The following is a 20,528-nucleotide window of genomic DNA, read 5'->3' on the forward strand; positions in this document are numbered from 1 at the left end:
AAGAAATATGAGAAGTGAGTTATCTTTACTATATTAAATGATTTTGGAATACTATCTTTATAACCCTAATACCTGGGAAGCAGGTCCAATTCCTATTTATGACCTCGAAGCTGCCAACATTGTAAAAGTTTATTCTTCAGTAAAGCTTTAATCCTGCATGATTCTCTTAAATTATGAGCTCTAGGGACACTGATGACTGTTGCTGTTTTTAATCTTCACGTGTTTAATAGGATACTTTTTTTTTACTGCAATCTTTCTTTTTAGCTTCTTTTTTAATAATTTTATTTTGTCTGGATATAAGTGTTCAGATATCATTCATACAAGCACTAAAGTATGTATCTTCATTCAGTCATGCAAGGTTTCTTCTGAATTTGGAGTTTCAGCAACAAACTTTGAAATGAATTCTTTGATGTGTACTTTATCTAGCTATGATACAGTCAACATTCTCCTTATCAGCTCGTAAAGCGCTGTGTTTTGGATCTATCTGGCTAAAACTAGGTTGATTACACACCAATGACCCTCCACCAATATATGACGTGTCAACCCGCTGCAGCCATCAGAGTTAAACTGTGGTGAAGAAGTCCATCTGTCTTAGACAAAAGTGAAAATCTGTTGCTCCAGAGTAATAAATGGTGTGACTTGAGTGCTGCTCATAGTGTATGACAGTTATTAAATATGCTTAAAGAACCTGTGTTGCACAGCTTTCTCCTACTACAGGTGGTTACAATACCGCCTTGATGTATTTGTTGTAAAGAACTGAATGATTTACTATTTAATATCAGCTTTTATTTTTGTTTTTAGCCCCTTGTGAAGCCAACACTTTCTTTTGCCACAGTAATATGTGTATTAATAATACATTGGTCTGCAACGGACTTCAGAACTGTGTGTATCCTTGGGATGAAAACCACTGCAAAGGTAATGTGTAGGATTGAAACTGTCAGTTTATCAAACACATGGAATACAGCATATTATCCTTAGTTTCTTGTTAAGTATGTATCAGATTGATCAAGGCTCATGAAATGTAATTCAAGGGCAGTATGCATCAGACAACAGATTAAAATGCAGAGGTGAAAATCTTCATGGATTTTGCTTTCGGTGTTTGCATTTGTTTTGCTTGGTGCTTGTTTGTGTTCATTATATCCTCCTGGCTGGCTTTCTGACCATTTGGTTTCTGTACAATATAAAAGTTAATTAATAGTAATCTTTTGGTTCCTTTGGTATCGTTACCTATGCAGTGGAGTAGCACATGCATAGCAGGTGTCTGCTAGTTGCATGTCATGCCAACAATAGCCCAGGTGGGCGAAAAGCAAACAGCACAGCTGAACTAAAACTAGTACCATTAAAAAAGCATCCAGATCCATTTATCATCACCTAGTGAAATTGAAGTGCAAGGATAAGCACAGACATCATGTCTGTTTCATAGGCAGGAACTGATATTCCCAATCAGGTGTTGACAAAGTTTCTAAATATTGCTCTATATTTCTATAGAAGCCAGCATCTGTGTTGTCTTCATAAGAAAGAGCTTAACTAACTTGCATTGTAGACCCAGGATATGGTCTGCTGGTTGTTTTTTTCCCTCCTCTGCTACAGCAGATTTGTTCCTGAAAACATGGGTAATGCAAATTTAGGAACCAATCAAGAAAAAATTCAGAATGGTGGGGATTAGCCATCAGCTTGTGAGTCTGCTGAAGTCTCTAAAAGCCTGACAAGCAGTGCAGCAGGGTAAAAAATAAATGAAATCATGTTTCAAAGGAACACAACAAAATTGTGACATGAAAAAATATTCTTCAAAGAAATAAACAACCAGGGAAAAACTCTGCTTCTTCAGCACAGATGAAAATAGAAAACCTTCCCCTCTCTAATTTCCGGAATGATTTTCATCTTTCACATGCCAAATACTTTTTTGTTGGGCCTTGTGCTTGTATCCCATCCTGTTCCTGAAAAAAACAACTGTTTGCTGCTCTGTTCCTTTTTCTAAATCTGTTCTTTCCCTATAGACTTTGTCAGTCAGTTAGAGAAATGCCAAATGGGTCTATAACATTAGGCAATGGAGAGTACTGAAAAGTTCATTTTGGGTATCAAGAAGATTATAAAGAGCTGGATTTTATCATTTTGGGGCCAGTGACTTTCATTTCAAAAGCTTTTTATTATGTTCTTTGGTATGTATTAAGTTGACAGAAAAATAACACCAGATTGGGTGTTGAAACTTAATCATAGTTGTCAATTTTGATGTGCCTGTGAGAAGCTGATGTGACTGCTTTCAGCTTGGCTCCATCACTGTCTTTGGTGTCGTCAGCCATTTGAAATTAAATCATGGAAGAACATACAGAACACTAGAGTGATTTTTTTTCTCTGTATTATTTTATTGCATATTTTTCTTCATTCTCAGCACTGAATTTTCTGGCCAGCTTCTTGGCAGACCTTGAGTAAAGCATCGTAGCTCTGATCAGCTTTGAGTATTTATACATCTTTTGTAAAGTTCTGGAAATTAATAGGTCACAAACAAAATAAATACCCTGCACTTTTTTTTTTTTTTTCCCCCCCCCTTTCTGGAAGCTCAGTTTGAATAGCTTTTCTATTTTCTCCTGACTTAGCTTTTCATTGAATATCAACAGTCCCAGTTAGCTCATAAGTAACAGTAGTTCAAAAAAGTTCCCAATGCAAAGAATTTATTTCTAGAACCTGTAAAGTCTTGCTGTTTCATTAATCTTAATGTTCCACCTGCATGTATTTACTGGAATAGACAGTAAATAACAGAGAAATTTTGCATCTGATGTGGGTTCAGAGGTGGCACTAAATCCATCTAATTCTTATTGTTTGCTTTTTTTATTAAACAAACATATAAATATTTCAGCTAATTAAGATTATAATATACCCCGAATAAAGCACTAACCAAGTGTGGAGCCAATTAGAGGACCTACATGTTATTTATTTGGTTTCCACGAGTACCTGATTTCTTCCTTTTCACTTTTCCCCAATAAGACCAATTATGTGAACTTAGACATAGACTAGACATGGCTTTGCAGTGATCTGTGAACGCATCATGGCTGTTTTTAATCTTGATGTGAAATTAATTCTGTGTTTTATTTCTTTTTTTCATTGCACACAGAAAAAGAAAAGCTAACCTATTGGATCAACTCACCAACACCAGTGGGACTATAATTGGGGTGACCTCTTGCATTGTCATCATCCTCATTGTTATCTCTGTGATAGTACAGATCAAGCAGCCTCGTAAAAAATTTGTCCAAAGGAAAACAGACTTTGATCAAACAGTGTTCCAGGAGGTGTTTGAGCCTCCTCATTATGAGTTATGCACCCTCAGAGGGACAGGGACTACAGCTGACCTTGCTGATGTTGCAGATGACTTTGAAAATTATCATAAACTGCGGAGATCATCTTCAAAATGCATTCATGACCATCACTGTGGATCACAACTGTCTAGCACTAAGGGCAGCCGTAGTAACCTCAGCACAAGAGATGCTTCTGTCTTGACAGAAATACAACCCCAGCCTGTAAAACCCCTCATTCAACCCGTGAACAGGAGAAATATCCTTGTCATGAAGCATAGCTACTCACAAGATGCTGCAGATGCGTGTGAGATAGATGAAATTGAAGAGGTACCAACCACAAGCCACAGGCTGTCAAGACATGATAAAGCTGTTCAGCGGTCAGTATCAATAGATTTTTGATGAAGACTGTTGTGTAAGGACTTGATTTCCCAAACATATTCACTTTTTTTTTTTTTTTCCCTAGTAAAGACATATTCTTTTCTTTCTCTGTTTATTGCTTAAATTTCTGTTTCTTGACGGCACATGCCATTTTATTATCACTCTCTGTCTCTCATCTCTGCTCCAGTTTCCTGGAGGCTTCTGCATCTCAGTTTCACCTTTCTATCCAATATCTCCCTTTCACTGATTTATTTACGTGCCCACACGCATGCACACACAAGCCAACAGAGAACAGGTACATTTAAAAAAAAACCAAAGATTTTGTCTAAATTTAGCTTTTTGAAATAGCCACATGCATATGGTTTCCTTGAAACTGAGGTGGCCTTGAATTTTGTCCACTGTTGGTCTAATATTTCTATATCAGTGCATCAACAACAAAAATACATCTATTCATTGTGACACATGACAGAACAAGGGGACACGAAGTAAGGAAACCCATGAAATAGTATCTTTTATGAGTGAGTGACAATATTTGCATAACATTAATGTATGTGTTTCACTATCACTATGTGTTTTTTTATATAAACATATTAATTATGAGACAGTGCAGTGAATAGAGAATGCTCATATATTTACATATAAGAATGTAGTTTGAAAAAATCTTTTTAATCAGTGAAAATGTCGAGCATGATATTTTTAATAGAAAAGCTAGTTTATTGTATATTGCACTCTAAATGACTGTAAATATAAATGATTAAAAGTTTACAAGTAGAGAAAAAAGGAAAAAGAGATACGAACTTATTTGGAAAAGCAAGCAGAAACTTTTTATAAATATTTGTGTTTTCTCTTGCATGCATTGTTTATGCACTTGTGACTGTTTACATGCTCTCCATATTTTCTTTGCACATTAATGCATTTCTTTCTCTTAAAAAGAAGTTATTTATCTTAATCTAATTGCATGCCAATGTAAATTACTTCATGAATATTGAACAGCTAATCAATATGTACTCTCTATTATCTATATGCATATATTTCTTTTTTTCTATGCAAACATTATTATTTTGAATGAAATAGCCATAACATTCCAGGTTCTGCCTCATTGGGTCTCTAAGCAAACATGAGTCTGAGTACAACACAACTAGGGTCTAAGAGACAAACCTGAGGTAAGTAAACATACCTGTACAACAAATGAACCATCTGTTGCATTTCATTTTATTTGTTATATTGTTAAAATGTCTGTTAGTTCCCAGTTTATACACCACCTCATAGAAATCATAGAAAGACATGTCAGTTTAAATACAGAGAAAACTAAGCATCAGATAAATGATTAGTTTAGCACTGTGAACTAAAACAATATCTATTAAATTCTTATGCTGGATTGTAGAGTCGGCTAAGTATAACCTTTGATCTAAATATAACTTGCATTCTAAACACATCATAAAAAGAGATGCTTAGCATGGCTCCAGTGTTTGATTAATTTTTTGTTTATGAAAATAAAATTTAGAGTCTTGATACGTGAAACTGTGTGAAATTTATTAGTCTAACCCAAGCCATGAAGATAGGAAAGAACTTGTTTTCAGTGTATTTTACTCTTAAATTTTGTTAAGTGTCAGGGGAAAAAAATATGGGAGTGCAGATAAATTTAGAAATTCTGTAGAATTAATGTTAATGTTGGAAATTAAATTTTATTTCTGAGTCTTTTCCTAGGAATTTAATTTTATGTAATTTCTTATCAACACTTAAAAAACACCATCTCATTTTTGTATATTAAAGTTATCAATAGTTGTTAGTCTGCCAATTTAGGTATGTATATACGTATAGACAAATATATGTATATACATATTTCCATATATGTACATCTATGCAACAATTTCACTGAGAGATTCCTTTAATGCTTTTTTTTTTTTTAATTCTAATAGTTTAAGTAAACCTAAAGAAAACATATTTTAACCTTTTTTTTTGCTTTCAGAGAAGGAATATTTATACAGTTGTGTGAACTGAATGGAAAAATCTATAGTGAATTACTTCAGCTGTCAGAAATTTCATTTCACTGCATTTATCCAAACCTAAGACATTTCTTACTTCTTTAGCAAAAGATTCCCATTCCACAATAATATGTTTCTTTTCTAGTTTGGTTGCTGGCCACCAAGTGCTCCTTAGTTTTTAATACATTTTAAGATTTGCTGCAAACTTGAAGAAGAAGTTAGCTCCTGGCGGAGATTGTTCCTACTTTATTTTTTTTTCTTAGATTTATTTTGTTTGATATATTTTTTGTCTGTTATCTACATGTATGTTGTGTGATATATGGAAGAAGAGTTACACTGAACTTTTGTTGTATGTACGTTGTTTTCATTATATAGAGTTCTTGAGAATAGTGCGCACCTGGATGATTTTGAACATGCTACAATGAAATGTGAAACTATGGACCTTGGAAACACCAGCTAGAGGTTTTATGGACTCTCTGACCAGCTATTCTCATATCATGACAAAATTCAGCAAACAGTGTTGAGTAAAATCACTAGATGGCAATAAGACTTTCATCATTATGCTTATCAGTCCTTTCTCTTTTTCTATTTCTCTCTTCTTTTCATTGCAAGTAAAATTCCCAATTTCAGGAACAATTTACTAAAATCAGGTATTTAGCAGCTCATAATCACTTCAATAGAAATGTTTGTTGGATAAGCATCTAGCAATATGGCTGAATTTGACATTGAGAAAATAATCTGCATGTATGTTACTGAATATTTGAGTTGGCAAAAATCTCTTTATTAGACACATTGTAAAAAGCATGCATTCACAACTGTTGCTGTTACTGTTCCATTTCTGTGTCATATGCTTGCTACTTGTAACTTTTTATATAAAGATACATAAAAAAATGTATAATAATTTCCTACCTTGAGTTTAATGGTCTTTTTTTTTTTTACTTAAATTTACAAATCTTTTAGCATTCACAAGTTTAAACTCAAAGCTTAGCTCTTAGGAACATGAAACCCCAATACATCAGAATCAGCTGCCTCTCATCCCTTATTTATTTTGCATCAACCTCTTCAGATTTGAGCATTCAGAATATATAAAAATGAAAAGGTTTGTGACAACATTTTGTTCAGTTCTGCACTTTTAACTAATTTATTTTTCTGGCTGTTAATGGGGAGTTTGCCTCAGTGCAGGATAGCAGGTGATTTTTACCAGTTACGCAAATATTATGGCTGCACTTCAATTTTAGAGATGCAGACATACGCTCCATTCTCATACAAGACAAAGTGCTGTCTTTAATTCAAGCCATAAACATTAATAAGCAACACTGGAATTGAACCTTTGAGGCTAATTGATTAAAGAAATGTTGTAGGCTGAAAATTCAAAATTAGGTACACTTGAAAAAAAATTCTCTGTTTAAGAACTCAATAACCATGCATAAAATCATAGTACAATTACCAATTTAAATAGTTGCCTTCTGAATTCTATCTAAAAGGAAATCTCATTTCCTTCTTAAACATTTTGTCATTCATAGTGGTTTGCTAGGTTTTATTACTGCTGTTATGTATTTCTGATAAATATTTCTGCTGGGTTTTATTTTATTTTATTTTTAACTGTGAAGAATTCCTTGGGTCTTCCTGACGTACAAAAGGATGGGAAAAAGAAAACCTGAGGCTGACAAAAAAAAATTTTTTTTTTGTGTCATCTATTTATATGTATGCTCCGTACTTTACATAACAGTCAACATAGAAAATTTGTTTTCTTCAAAACAGATTTTTTTCTACAGATATATTTTAGGAATTACATATGATGAAGAACATTGCCTATATTTTATGTATATTCAGCATGTTATACAGAATCTAATTTTAGCCTGATTTATTTGTTTGTTATCGTATATTAGCTGTGAAAAACACTCCCTCTCCACTCATTGAGAGTCACTGAGCCATTTGTAAATGGCATAGATCCTGAGCATGTGTTAATAGTACATTTTGAGTATCCATTTCCAAGTTCATACACTTTGGTTTTTTTAATTATTTTTTTCCTAATCTTCCAAACTCTATTTCATGATAATGCTTTTTTGTCAGTTTTGTGCTTAAAATGGATGCAACTATGCATCCATTGTAAAACCATGGAAATAGGGAAGACTTGCTGAAAAAATGTATATACATGCACACACATTTTTGTATATTTATAAATATTTGCTAATCTGACAATGTATAAATAAATACATAAGGAGAAATCTAAATATGTGAATTTAGCTTTGAATGAATTATGTCTGCCACCTAGAAAAATATTGAAGCCTTGGATTTCAAAGCTGCTATACAATTAAGTGTCTAACTCCCACTGAAACACAGAGCTGGTCTACTCTCCACTATGAACACAGGAAAATCCAATTTATGATTATTTAGTGAAGTGCTGACTGAGAGAACATAACTGGAGAAGACATGGGTATTAATGTTTATGTAGCAAGCACATCTCTACTTTCTTAAGGAAAAATTAGTTGCATCAAGGAATATGAATGCAAAATGTTAAAATCTGTGATAATGCAGCAGTTCAAGCAAACAGAATGGTAATGATAACTCCCTTACTTGATCTTAAAAACTCCATCACAAATTTGTTTTCTAAGAGCTAGGAATATATTTTAACAATAATACCTTTATAAATTACAGAATATGTCTATATAGAGGAAACAGTCAAATTATAAAATTATTTACTAAAGAAATAAACAATTCTGATTTCAAACCCAGTTTAAATATTTAAATAGAAAGACTTGTTTTTCAGAGATTTTATTCTGTGCATAGTCTCTGTAAATAATATCCACTATATTGCAAGCAATAATGATAGATTTTGTTTGGTGTTACATAACAGTGAGATATCTTAATCTGATATATATAAAACTCATCACATTAAAACAAAGGGGATTGTTGCTGAAAATAAACAGTTTGCCTTTCCTATAAGTATTTTTTACTATCACAAAGCCAGTTCTTTAAAGAACAGAAAGCAGTTCAAGATTTTCAATTTCACATAAAATGAATGCTCACAACTGGTATTTGAACACAGATTACAAGAAAAGTTTTACCAGCTCCATACCTTCTCCATTCTATGGAAAGGCTTGTCTTGTTGAATTAACACAGCTAATATGCTTTGTCTGACAACTCAGTTAACTAGTAAACTTAATAATAAAAAGTTTTTTTAATAAAAAACCGTGGATTAGATAAGTTGGGAATTATAGCTTCATGCATTTTACTTCATGTTTGTCTAATGCTAAAACCAAGACCAAAAGTCACTAGAACATTTTGATTTGATTGGTGGATGCAATATGTGTGATGTATAGTCATGCTCATGGTATGCTCATTCCTTACATATTTGTCTTAAAGACGAGTTTTTGTAATTATGGTGCATTGCCACATTACATTTATCTTTTTCTGTTCTGACTTTCCAAGCCTGTAGAGTTATGTATTTACTTTTCTTTTTAGATGATGTGTGAACTACTCCTACTCATTTTTCTCCAATGCAGGAAATACGGTTTTTTTAGTCTGCAAATACATCCCTGCATCAATATTAAAAAATCCCAAGAATTCCTTTTCATAAACCATCCCAATGTAAACCTGTTCATTCTTTTCCTAATCTTAACAACAGCTGGAAATATATATATATATATATATATATATATATATATATGAAAAGTTTATGTAGCTTACTCTTCTGTTTTTATCCAATTTTTCTTCTGGAGATGCTCTTTTGAACCAAGTAGATATGATTTCCTTTTGGAAAAATTTTCTTCCTCAAAAGAGATTACTGGCACTCAATTAAGTAAGAAACAAGGAAAAATAACAGAGCAAGGAATGCAAATGAAGTGTTGTAATTCACAACCTATCACAAATTTGCAGACAACACAGATAAATTGTATTGCCACCCAGTAAATATACTGTCCGTGTTCAAATCCAAAAGGGAACTGTAATACTTAATAATACTTAATAATTTTCTTGTCTTCTACTTTCTTTATGTGGAGTCTCCTGGATACCACAGAGAGGCATGAGTTAACTTGAGTTAAGGGAGCAGAGATGAAGACCTGAATGATAAAAAGATGGAAAACTGGACCATTCAAAACTGTTTTAAATATTAAAGTTTCTATTTGATCTTGGAGTCTCTTACCTCCTTACTCCTGACTTAGCATTTGATGTGAAGTTTTTGACTCAGGTCTCCACTTCTCTTCCTTTTCATTAGTATCATCTCTTTACTCTGATGGTCATTTTACCTTTCTCACTATGATGTTTCACTTCTGTTCTCATTTAATTTAGTTTTGATCCCTTCTCTCCTCCAAATTCACTGAAAATGCTGAAATCCTGTTAGCTCATTGGATTTACTTTATTCATTCATCCAGCTGACTCATCCCCATTTATCTCATCCAGAGCCATTTTAACCTTCTTTTGTCCAGAAGCAGCAAAATGAAAACGTGATCATAGCATATCTTAATTACCATTACCCTGTACAGAGCAACAGAATCTGTTAAGATGTACTGGGAAGGACTGGGGTAAAGTTTTATTAGGAATACTGTTTTTTTTCCTTAATGATTATGCATCAGTGTTGTCTGGGCCATATACCTCTGGGCTGGCATGCATGCTTCTGCAAAAGGCATACTTCAGTGTACTGGGAAAAAGAATCTCATCTCCACCCATTTTCTTCTTCCAAAGACATCTGTACCATTGTTGAACCAGATTTTGCTTAAAGCACTTCTATGTTTGCTGGGTTTGTAAGAGTATGTTCCTCCACACAACATGAATCACCATCCTAGTTTCCTTCACATGTATAGGAAAACACATTTGTGCTGCATAGCGGTGCAAGCATGTGGCATAGCGGAGCTGTCAGCAGTGAGGCACGAACATCAGCTACCAGGAGAAACAGGAACTGCTGCTTCCCCTTCGTTTTCTTTCTCAGAAAAAGGAGTCCCATTGATCTGGAATCTCTCAGTGTCATCAGTGTGTCAGTATAGGGAAGCTACCAACTCCTCCAAACAACAAACCACAATGAGAACAATCCAGCTGCTCATGATAAAAAATGGGAACAACACTATTCTGATTTCAAAGTAACAGGCCAGACCAACACCATGTAGAAATATTGCATCTCTTCATTCTCAGATAATGGAAGACTGCAGTGCAATCCTGTTTTATTCCAAGCAGCGGAGCACCACAACTGTGAGTACTGACTGCAGTGCTCTGGAAAGGACTTAGTAGCTGCTTACACAAGTATAGGAAGACAAGAACTTACTGGGTCTATAGGAAAATTCTCATGCTGCCATATGCAGAATGTTCTTCAGTATCTTATTATTCTGTCCTTTTAGGCTTACTTTTCTTCAGTACATCCTCCTCAGCTCCAGTGAGAGATAGAGTAAACATATTCTACTATTTATAAAGAGATGGTTTCACTGGAAAGTGGTTCTTTGGAATTTAGCAGTTACTGGATGTGAAATGGAGCAATGGTGCTTGCTGAACTGATTGTAAAACAAAAAAATTTGGGGGGAAGAGAGGTTGCACAAGTCCTCAATAATGATATCTGGTTAAATGAACGTCCAGCCGTAACAGCTGCATCAGCAAATGAAGATACTTTGCATATGTGGTATTGCTAATACAACTGCAGGCTCTAATTCATGCCTTATCCACATTATAACTCTTCACTTTGTTCAATCAAAATTTTAATTACAAAAAATCAATTTGTTGGAAGTGAATGGCTTTCACTGCCTTTAGTGATTGCAGTGAAATGCAATTTACATTAGGGATAAACAACTTCAGTCCTCAAATTTTTGCTAAGTGTTAAAGGACTTTTCAAAGTCAGTGAAGATATAGGTGAGCTGCACTTTAACAAATCAGTAATTCAAAGAATCCTCTATGAGTAATTGACCATTGTAAGTTAGAAAATAAAGTAAAACATTGAAAGAGAGCATAATAAACAAAAGCAAGTGATTTTCCCAATGACCAATGCAGCAATGACAAGTTTAACAGTTACAAGACTAAGAGATGGAGTATTTCATTACCATGCAAATACAATCCTAACCCCCCAGCCATATAATAAATTTAACCAGAAGGAACAATGGTTTTCTTTGATTCAAAGGTAGGTTCTTGTATTTTGAGTATTCCTTCCCAATGGAAAAATTTTTGATTCCTTTACAACTTTTTCACTCCCACATTCTGCCGAATGTTTTGGTATAAAAAACATCTGTGGGATGACGTGGTTTGATATTCTGAGTATATCTGGCATCTTCTTCGTAATGAAATGGTATGTTACAGCTTTCTTGGAATGAGGAATGTATTCAACTGTGGCCTAAGTTTCATGGTAGTGTTCCAAGCCCAGACACTTGTGTTATCATTAGAGTGTAACTTTAGTAACATAACAAGTCTTGTTAACTTCTAGTCTATTGGTGAAAAGTCTACAACAGCATCGGCAAATATTGAGCATTTTGACTTAGTTGGTAATAAAGAGTACTATTACAAAGTTCATCATCACATTGGAGACTGAAAAAGGGAGTAACTGGGAAAACTTTCAGTTCTCCTCAGAAGGGAGAAAAGTTAATGTGACCTTAATGTTATAAGAGCTTGTTTGTTCAAATCTGCTTTTTTTCTCTCAAAATTTAGCTAGAATTCCTAGTTTTACTTCTCTTCCTCTTTTTTAATGCAAACATGCTTCTGTCAAATGGATGATTCAAATGAAAAAAAATATTTGTTGTGATATGATATAATACATGGCTTTTTTAAGAAGTGCTATCAGATTTCATTAGAGTTTAGCTGAGTCACTTAATGTACTGCTGGAAAATGATTAGATCCAAGGTGCATAAAAACAAACATAAGAAAATACTCTAGAAAATCTTCATGATTTTACTTCTCTCAGATTTTATTATTCAACTAGCTTTGATCAAAAGACAAATCTCAACAGCACAAGCTTTTATGGAAATCTCTGAAAAACATAAACTTTATACAGCATGTTGTTTTAAACACACATCTGTTTGGAGTATATGGAGAAAAAAAAGAGAACATTCAGGAAATTTTTGCTGGTTTGAGAAAATGAATGTTTCTTCTACCTCTCAGAATTAGTTGAACAGACTTTTCACAGGCTCTTCCTGTTCAATTGGTTGCATTAGGATGAAAAATGTATCTAAACATGAGGTTATTTTTTTTAACTGTAAGCAATATGGTTTCAAACTGCTACGCACTGAGGAGGATGTATCCAGTAAAGTTACTAACAAAGTTCTTGACTTCTTGGCTAATTTCTGAATCAGGATCTTGTCATACAATCTGTGATGGTGAGCTCATGACTCTTCGTTGCTGATGACTCTAAATGGGGTAATGATACAGATATGGTGGTCTTTGTTGCCGATTTTGGTAGCAGTGTAAATCCTACCTCTAGTTATGGTCATAATAACAGAAGTTAGTGAGCACTGGAGAACTTGGTCTAGTTAAGCTTCATCTATAAAGATATTTACGTTGTCTGCATTTGTCTGTATAATTTAACAGTTAAATTGGAAATAGCTAATTAAATTTAAAATGAAATATTTTTATTTTTTTTAAATTTATCTCTATTTTAAGTTAATATATTTCTAATACTTAAAAAAAATAAATTCATATTACATTCTGACACCCTGTTGGCTGCATTCTTCAGAAACATTTATATCTCAACTATTACTTTCTAAATGCCATTGATTCAAAGGACACTGAAATTGAGCATGAAGCTCTAAGGAGAAATTATTTTTTTTCCCCTAAGATTTAGGAATATTTTAAGGCTCTCTCAGTAACTGCTATACTGTTTGGGACTGACTTTTCAGTGATGAGATCACCTGGGTTAAAACAGAGTACAAATTTTGCATGTGAACATTGTTAAAATATTTTCTCAGTGTGAAGAACAACATCAGTACTGTAGCTGCATGGCTCCTCCTAATACTAGGGGATAAAAAAAAACCTAATTTTCTAATCACCAAGGTTTACACTACAGTTATATTTCCTGCATTTGAATGTAGTGCAAATTATCCTCATTTGCAAAGTAGAGACAGGAGAAGTGGAAAACAAAGACGGTTTCCAAGAAAAAAGCATAAAAAAATCCAACTGTGGTAAGTAAATAAATAATTGTACATTATGCTTACGGTTAATGTGTTATACCATAAAATGGAGATGCTTCTATTTCTGTTGAACAGTTTGCAAATCCTCTAATGCATTTACTTTTTTTATTTTAGATTTTGACTGGCATTGGCTGCTAACTTTTTAACTATGTTTGTTTCATACAGTTCTAAGAATTATAAACTCTCTTCATTTCCCAGGTACACTTGAAAGCTCATTCCGAGAGCTCAGTTTCTGCTCTACATTTTTTAGTAAATCCTTTAGAAAAGGAAACTACGCAATGGAATGCCTGTTGTGCCAAGCAAAAAAATTGCACTATGGCATCTAGCCAGTACTGTTGACATGATACATTGTTTGAAGGAGAAAAATGCGATGACATAATACAAGGTCACATTCAAGGACCTAATCCACAGAACTCTGAAAAGGACCTTTAAGTGAAAAGGCAGTGTACAATCAGTTCTGAAGAGCAGGGATGTCTAAAGTGATAAAATACATTGTGAAGGCGAAAGGAAAAACAAAGCATAATCTAGATTGTTTCTTCCATGGTAATAGTAATGAATATAGCAAAATCTGCTGCTTGGGTGATGTGTTTTTAGGGGAGAATTTTGTGCTGATACAAGCTTGTGATCGTGATGTATAACGATGCTTATGTAAGTCTCTGCCAAGCTTGTTATTTAAATTTTATCAAATTCCTAAATTCAATGAACGTGGCGTGAGAATATTACAACATTTTGCCTTTTCTGTTTTCAACAGGAAATAAATTCCAGATTAAAAATTTTCAAGAATGTCAAGTTTGAAGAAAAGGCATGAATTTCCCCTATATCATGCATGTAGTGGAGCTTAATACAGACTAATTTGTAAAATGCAGAGCATATGCTGACATATACAGTAAGTTTTATAATATGGGATAATTTCCATCATTTAGTATGCATACCTCACAGGTATGTGGATACTTCAGAATGAACACAAGGGCTTATGTGTCCCCAGATAGCAATAAACAGTGATCAGATTGCTGAAAACTGCAAATGTTCCCAAGTTAATGCTGTAAGTGTTTGGACTGATATTGTACACAGAATTTGGACTGAGAAATAGAAAGGAAGGCTTTCATCCATTTCCAGAACATTTCATGCTTGGCATTACAAAATGTATTTGAAATCCTATGAGGATGAACATAAATTTAAAAGATTTATTTGTTAGCTTGCTGAGGATGCTTCTAGTGTTTTATTCTGGGGGAAAAAAATAAGTAGATAAAATGCCATGGTTCTTAGAAAACATCTGTTCTACCAGATCATAACTAAATCATTTTATTTGTATTTTGCTAAATTTTTTATGCCTTTTAATCGTTCTAGATGAATGTCAAAAGTGGTTAGTCAAATATATGTAATATTTTGAAGGTGAATCTTGCTTCAAGAAGATCTAATATGGGTTGAATACTGGGATAAGTAGAGTAGAATGAAAGGGAGCTATGGGTACTTGGAAGTGCTCCAAATTAGTGCTACTGCAGTGACAGTAGTGAAGGGAATGGCCTTGTCTAAAAGTTTCTACATATCTGTTGTACTCTTTAATTCCACTATATACTGGAAAGCTAAGCATTTAAAATAAAGCCCCTCTTCTGTAGAAGTACTTCTTTTATTGGCATCAATATGAGGCAGACTGGCATTCTCTCTTTGACATTCCTTTGCTTTCTCAAATGTTTATCTGACTGCATTAGTTTTTATAAATCAGTCTCTCCTGGAACTGAAGAATAATTCATTATTCCTGTTATTTGAATTGGCAGCTTTAGGTAACTATATCTGAAACCCTCTGGTTGAAAGGAAGCTCACATATTGCATCCTTCCATGTTTCAGTTCTGCTATTGTAATTGAATTTGGAAGCTCCTGCTTCTGAGCCATGGAACATAGTCACGACAGAAAATGGACTGTTCCCCAATAAATTGAACAGCCTTAGGTAGCCATTCCCCTTACCAGCTTAGTCACTCCCACAGGTAAAAAAGGTCAAATGCTTGTCAACACCCAGTGGCAGCTGGAGGAAGGAGACCTGGAGGTGCTGTTGATGGTAAGAGAAAAATAGGTTCTATCTCTGTCTATTATTACTGGTGCTTCAGCATGAAGAGCTAATAAGTTCTCATGCATAGAGGAAAAGGGAGTAAATGTTTCTTTGAGCAGGTCCTCCTTTTGTGAATTTACAAAAAATTCCACTTGGCAGAAGGCACCATAAGCACGAGTGGATGTGCCCTTTGTCCTCAACTAAACCTATGTATTTCTCAGAGAAAGGTTCAATGTTTACTGTGTTTAAATAGGACTTCCTATTATTTATATTTATATTTCCTTAAATAGGACTTCCAGTGTGGACAGCTCAGATCAGGGCAGGTTTTTGATACTTCTATAGAGCAGCCAATTTCAACAGTTTCTAGCACTGCCAATAAATTCGTACTCAAAAGTTACTCTCCCCCAAAGTAATTATTTCCTTCAATCCAGGTCTCAACAATTTTTGTTTTTTTCTCTAGAATTTGAATACAGAGGGAATAAAGTAACATTTCATTTGAAGTAATTTCTTCATTCAGTTAGATTTTCATCTTGGCCCAGTTGAACTCACTGGCTTTTTGCCTCTCACTTTAATAAGGTTAGAATAAGAATCATAACATTTCTTATTTCTTCCAAATAACCAATTAAAATATTAAGTATCTCAGGGTGAATGTTTCCTTCTGTTCTCCTTTTAATATTGTTATTGCTTTTTCTTCTGTCCTTCATTAAGTTTTAATTAATATTTCCTTTGTTTGTATGTAGAAGGAGGTAATTTTATTTTAAAACTTTTCAGGGTATGATTCAGTGTTGATTGTTTTCTAAAGAGAGAAAAACACAACTGTGAACATTACTTTTCTAGTGGAGGTTTAATCTACCAAATGTGTTTTGCCTGAGGATGAACTGGAAAAGTAAGGAATATGAGAACAAGAGTGCATTCTCTCTACTCTTTTAATTAAAAAATAAAATAAAACACATTTAGTAAATAAAAATTCTGTTTCTCCCCAATGCTCCCCAGAGGGGGGAAAAAAAAAAGGCTCTTTCTCTTCCCATTGTGAAAGCAAGATTAATAGTACTGATACTCAAGTTTATTTCTGAAGCCTCATTACATTTTTATCATTTCATTCTTCTTTATAAACCTGTGCGATTAGTGCTTATTATTTTACATCAATGTCAACTATAAGTAATGACTTTTGATCCAATTTGTGGCATTGTTGCTGTGAGTGACAATATAGGTGAAAAGGATGTGATAGAAGGGACTATAGACTCAGGTAAGAGAGTGAAGGAGGAGATGTGGGGCAAGCAATACTTCTGAAAACATTCTTGAATGAATAAGATAGATATCTACCTGAATGATGGAATGAAAAAGGGAAGGGAAAAATTTTGTACATTCATTTGGATTTGTTCTAGTGACTGTGTACTTGCAAGGTTCTTGTGCCTTGTACCAGTAGTAATGCCTGGGTTATATATGAATTAATGTGTATTGCCTTCATTTTAAGTACATAGATGAAAATAATAACTTTGGTCTATGTGAAGATTTTACACTACAATTAATGACTTAGACTTTGTGTGCAAGGCCAAAAAGATGAGTAGTTGTCTCCTGTGTATATTTTAGCAGTACCATTACCAATTGATTAAAAAATGAAAATATTTCAACTTCTGAGTCATTCCTGTCTGTATGCATAAGCAAGGTAAATTAATAAATACTGCTAGTAGAAACTTAGTGAAATGCTAGCAATGGGTAACTAGGGTTCCTTTGGAATGTCTGATTCATCCAGTGATTTATCAGAAAAATAAATTTTAAGCAGGAAAAGCACAAAAGACCTTTGTTTCAGATATTTATTTTCTATAAAACTGATCCTAATGTAGACGTATATTTGTATCTAATTTAATGGTTCTGTAGTAATTCTGTTCATTTACTGTTTGTCAAAGCCTGTATTAATATAACATTTCACAATGCACATCTGCAAGCTCAGAGAATTTAAAGGTGTTATTACTTTTTGTAATGATAATATTTTTCTGCTCATCTCATTGTGAACTGATTCTGCTTTGTTGTACAAACTGAGAAAACACTATGACAATCTTTGTATCATGTATTGTCTGTTAATTTAAAAAGAAATGAAACTAAAACTCGTATGTAGTTAACTGTACAATAGGTTTTTTATTATAAGACTCTACTGATCTCTCCTTACATCCATTCCTTGATCAAATCAATGTCTATACTATGTTTCTGAAACAAATATGGTTTGAAAAATATATTTTTCTTTGGCTTCACTTATTTTTTCGGGATGCCTAAGGATTTTGACTGAACTGATGAATTTGACTACAACTAGGAAATCAAAATACCGCAGTTAATGTTTTCTTATCACCCAAAAAAGACTTCAGCTTCATCTTTCAAATTTTAGTGGACTGCAGTCTAAAGTGAAATTGTTCAGCTGAAATTGCCGGGACTTTAGGTACTCCATGGTACTAGAAAGCCATCTTATTATTAATCCTGCATTAATGAAGAGATTGGACTTAGGGCATGATCCAGAGCCCATTGTAGTCAATGGGAGTCTTTTTCCATTGACTTCAGCGGGGTTTGGATCAGGCCTTTACTTCCTGAAAGGATAGACTCCCAGGAAAAGTCTGCTGTAATCAAGAGGCATTCTAAGATGCTGAAGACCTAACAGTTGTAACTGGCTATGGGTATGGCTCATTGCTTACGGGCAAGTGTATCTTAAATTCTAAGCTTTGCTATTTACATTAAGAACACTGAATTTATGTTCATATAATAAATTGATAAATTATGAGAAACAATGAAGATACATTTCTAAGTATTTCCCAAGGGGGAGGGGAGAATTTAATTTTAAAATTCTCAGAAATCTAGTTTGTGAATCCTTGATATTCTGAAATAAAAAGCTATGATATCACTAGAGATTTTACTTTCTTTCACAAGCGCTGCAATGAAAACTAAAGTAACCATTATGAGTACTAATGTAAAATCACGGATCACTACTATAAAATCTCAGTCACTCTTTTCAAAATGCTTATCTCTATGAAAAGGATCTAGGCATGCTACAAAACTGAAGGACAATTAAGGATTTTCTTAAAAACAATATTATGGAGTTCTCTTTTTTTTTCTTGAATAAGTTTAAAGAATTTTCCTGGTGTGAAGAGAAATTAAATCTTCCCCTACCTCTTGAACAGATATATATTCAAAGGAAAAACAAAATCTCTTTCAAACCATGTAAATGTGTGAAATCCTGAATAAAATCCTCAGATGAAAGACTGGGGTAATGGATTCAGGGCTTTTGGCTTCTTATTGTTGTTTAGTTATATAATGTCTCATTTATACATCTGCAGAACAGTCTTAACATCTGAGCTAGTTGCTCAAGATTTTCCCTACAGATGTTATAGGCACTTTTGTGGAAAAAATCTAACAAACTTTTCAGTTGTTTAAAGTAGATGTGTTGAACTGTGCCCCAAAACCACATTCTCTCTCTACTGATTGTGAAAGAAGTATGACAATTGAAAAATACGTGTTTACATATGAGCATATAATTTACATCTGTCTCTGTCTCCGTATGATACTAGGAACAACAAAATCCTGTACTGAAGGCTGGAAGTTCAAGAGCCATGTGGTTGAGAAAGTCTTTGGACTTACAAAAGTCATTGTAACAGTGAGAGGGCTTGGACACTGTCTGTTTACAATTAACATGGCTGCAAAATAAGTCAGTTGCAAAGACAGGAAGAGGGAGCCCACAAGATTTCTGCTAGATCTGTCCCAAACCCAGACACTTCTGATTTTTGTCCTTCCACAGGAGTTTCTGGCCAATAGCCTGAACCAATCACTTTCTGGTACTTTTCAGAAAAGTCAAACAAAATTTGTCTTTTTTTAACAGAAAGTTCAGTATTTTTCTCCTAGACATGTTGAAATGCAGAGAAAGGAATAACATGTCTCTGAAATTCTTATTCTGTCTGGCACCTCTGAAAGGAATAACGCTTGAGTAGTATAATCTTTGACAATATTCAAAATTTATGGCAAATGGATTTTTAAAGGGTGGATTCTTGGTACATATGGGGTAGTTGCATTCTCCACAATCCTTTCATAAAGTGGGAGTCCTCTGACTACAGTGTGACTTTAAGGGAAATGAAGCTGTTTGAAATACTTGTCTTGGAAAGAGAATTATACAGAGGAACCCTGAAATAATTCTTGTCTTTTCCTATTAAAAACAGAATATGTTAATCTTACCATTTAACACAAAGTTCACAGAAAACTTTATAGTCAAATAATGTATCTTAATTGGCATCATTGATATAACTTGATTTCTTTGTGATATTTCATCTCTCTGTTGATGTGGCAATATTTGATCCCATTTATACTGTTAACATTATTTTATGTATAAATATTAATACATAAATAAACAGTATTTAATATTAAAAATATATATTTATATATTTTTGGATATTTTCCATTGTTACGATGTAAAATTATTTCTGGCATACATATAAATATATTTTAATTAAGTAAAGCCAGGTTAAAATATGGAGAGTACAGCTTTTCATCAGCTTTGGCAAGAAGTTATGCAAGGAAACCATTTTTACAAGCAAGAATGGGGATTAGGAGGATCATTTATGTGAATGACATTATAAAAGAGGGTTGTATTAAAAATTATATATTATGACTTGCATCTTCAGCTTAAAAAAAGAATCTGCGTATTTTTTACATAGTGCAATAATTCAATAGTGACCAAATTATAGGGATGTCAATAAACTTCCCT

At 33.7% G+C, this 20,528-nt stretch overlaps 1 protein-coding gene across 1 annotated transcript in view; it reads left to right on the top strand.

Moving 5' to 3' along the window:
- NETO1 (neuropilin and tolloid like 1) overlaps positions 1-6,572 on the top strand; it is a 63,616-nt gene extending 57,044 nt beyond the window's left edge. Inside the window, exons 8-11 of the mRNA XM_010708705.2 lie at positions 802-922; positions 3,110-3,667; positions 4,757-4,831; positions 6,029-6,572. Of these exons, the coding sequence (XP_010707007.1) occupies positions 802-922; positions 3,110-3,667; positions 4,757-4,817 (740 nt within the window). The 3' untranslated portion in view covers positions 4,818-4,831; positions 6,029-6,572. The remainder of the gene's footprint in view (positions 1-801; positions 923-3,109; positions 3,668-4,756; positions 4,832-6,028) is intronic.
- Positions 6,573-20,528: the final 13,956 nt, after the last annotated feature.

This window comes from Meleagris gallopavo, chromosome 3 (assembly GCF_000146605.3).
Source record: "Meleagris gallopavo isolate NT-WF06-2002-E0010 breed Aviagen turkey brand Nicholas breeding stock chromosome 3, Turkey_5.1, whole genome shotgun sequence".
NCBI classification, from domain to species: domain Eukaryota; kingdom Metazoa; phylum Chordata; class Aves; order Galliformes; family Phasianidae; genus Meleagris; species Meleagris gallopavo.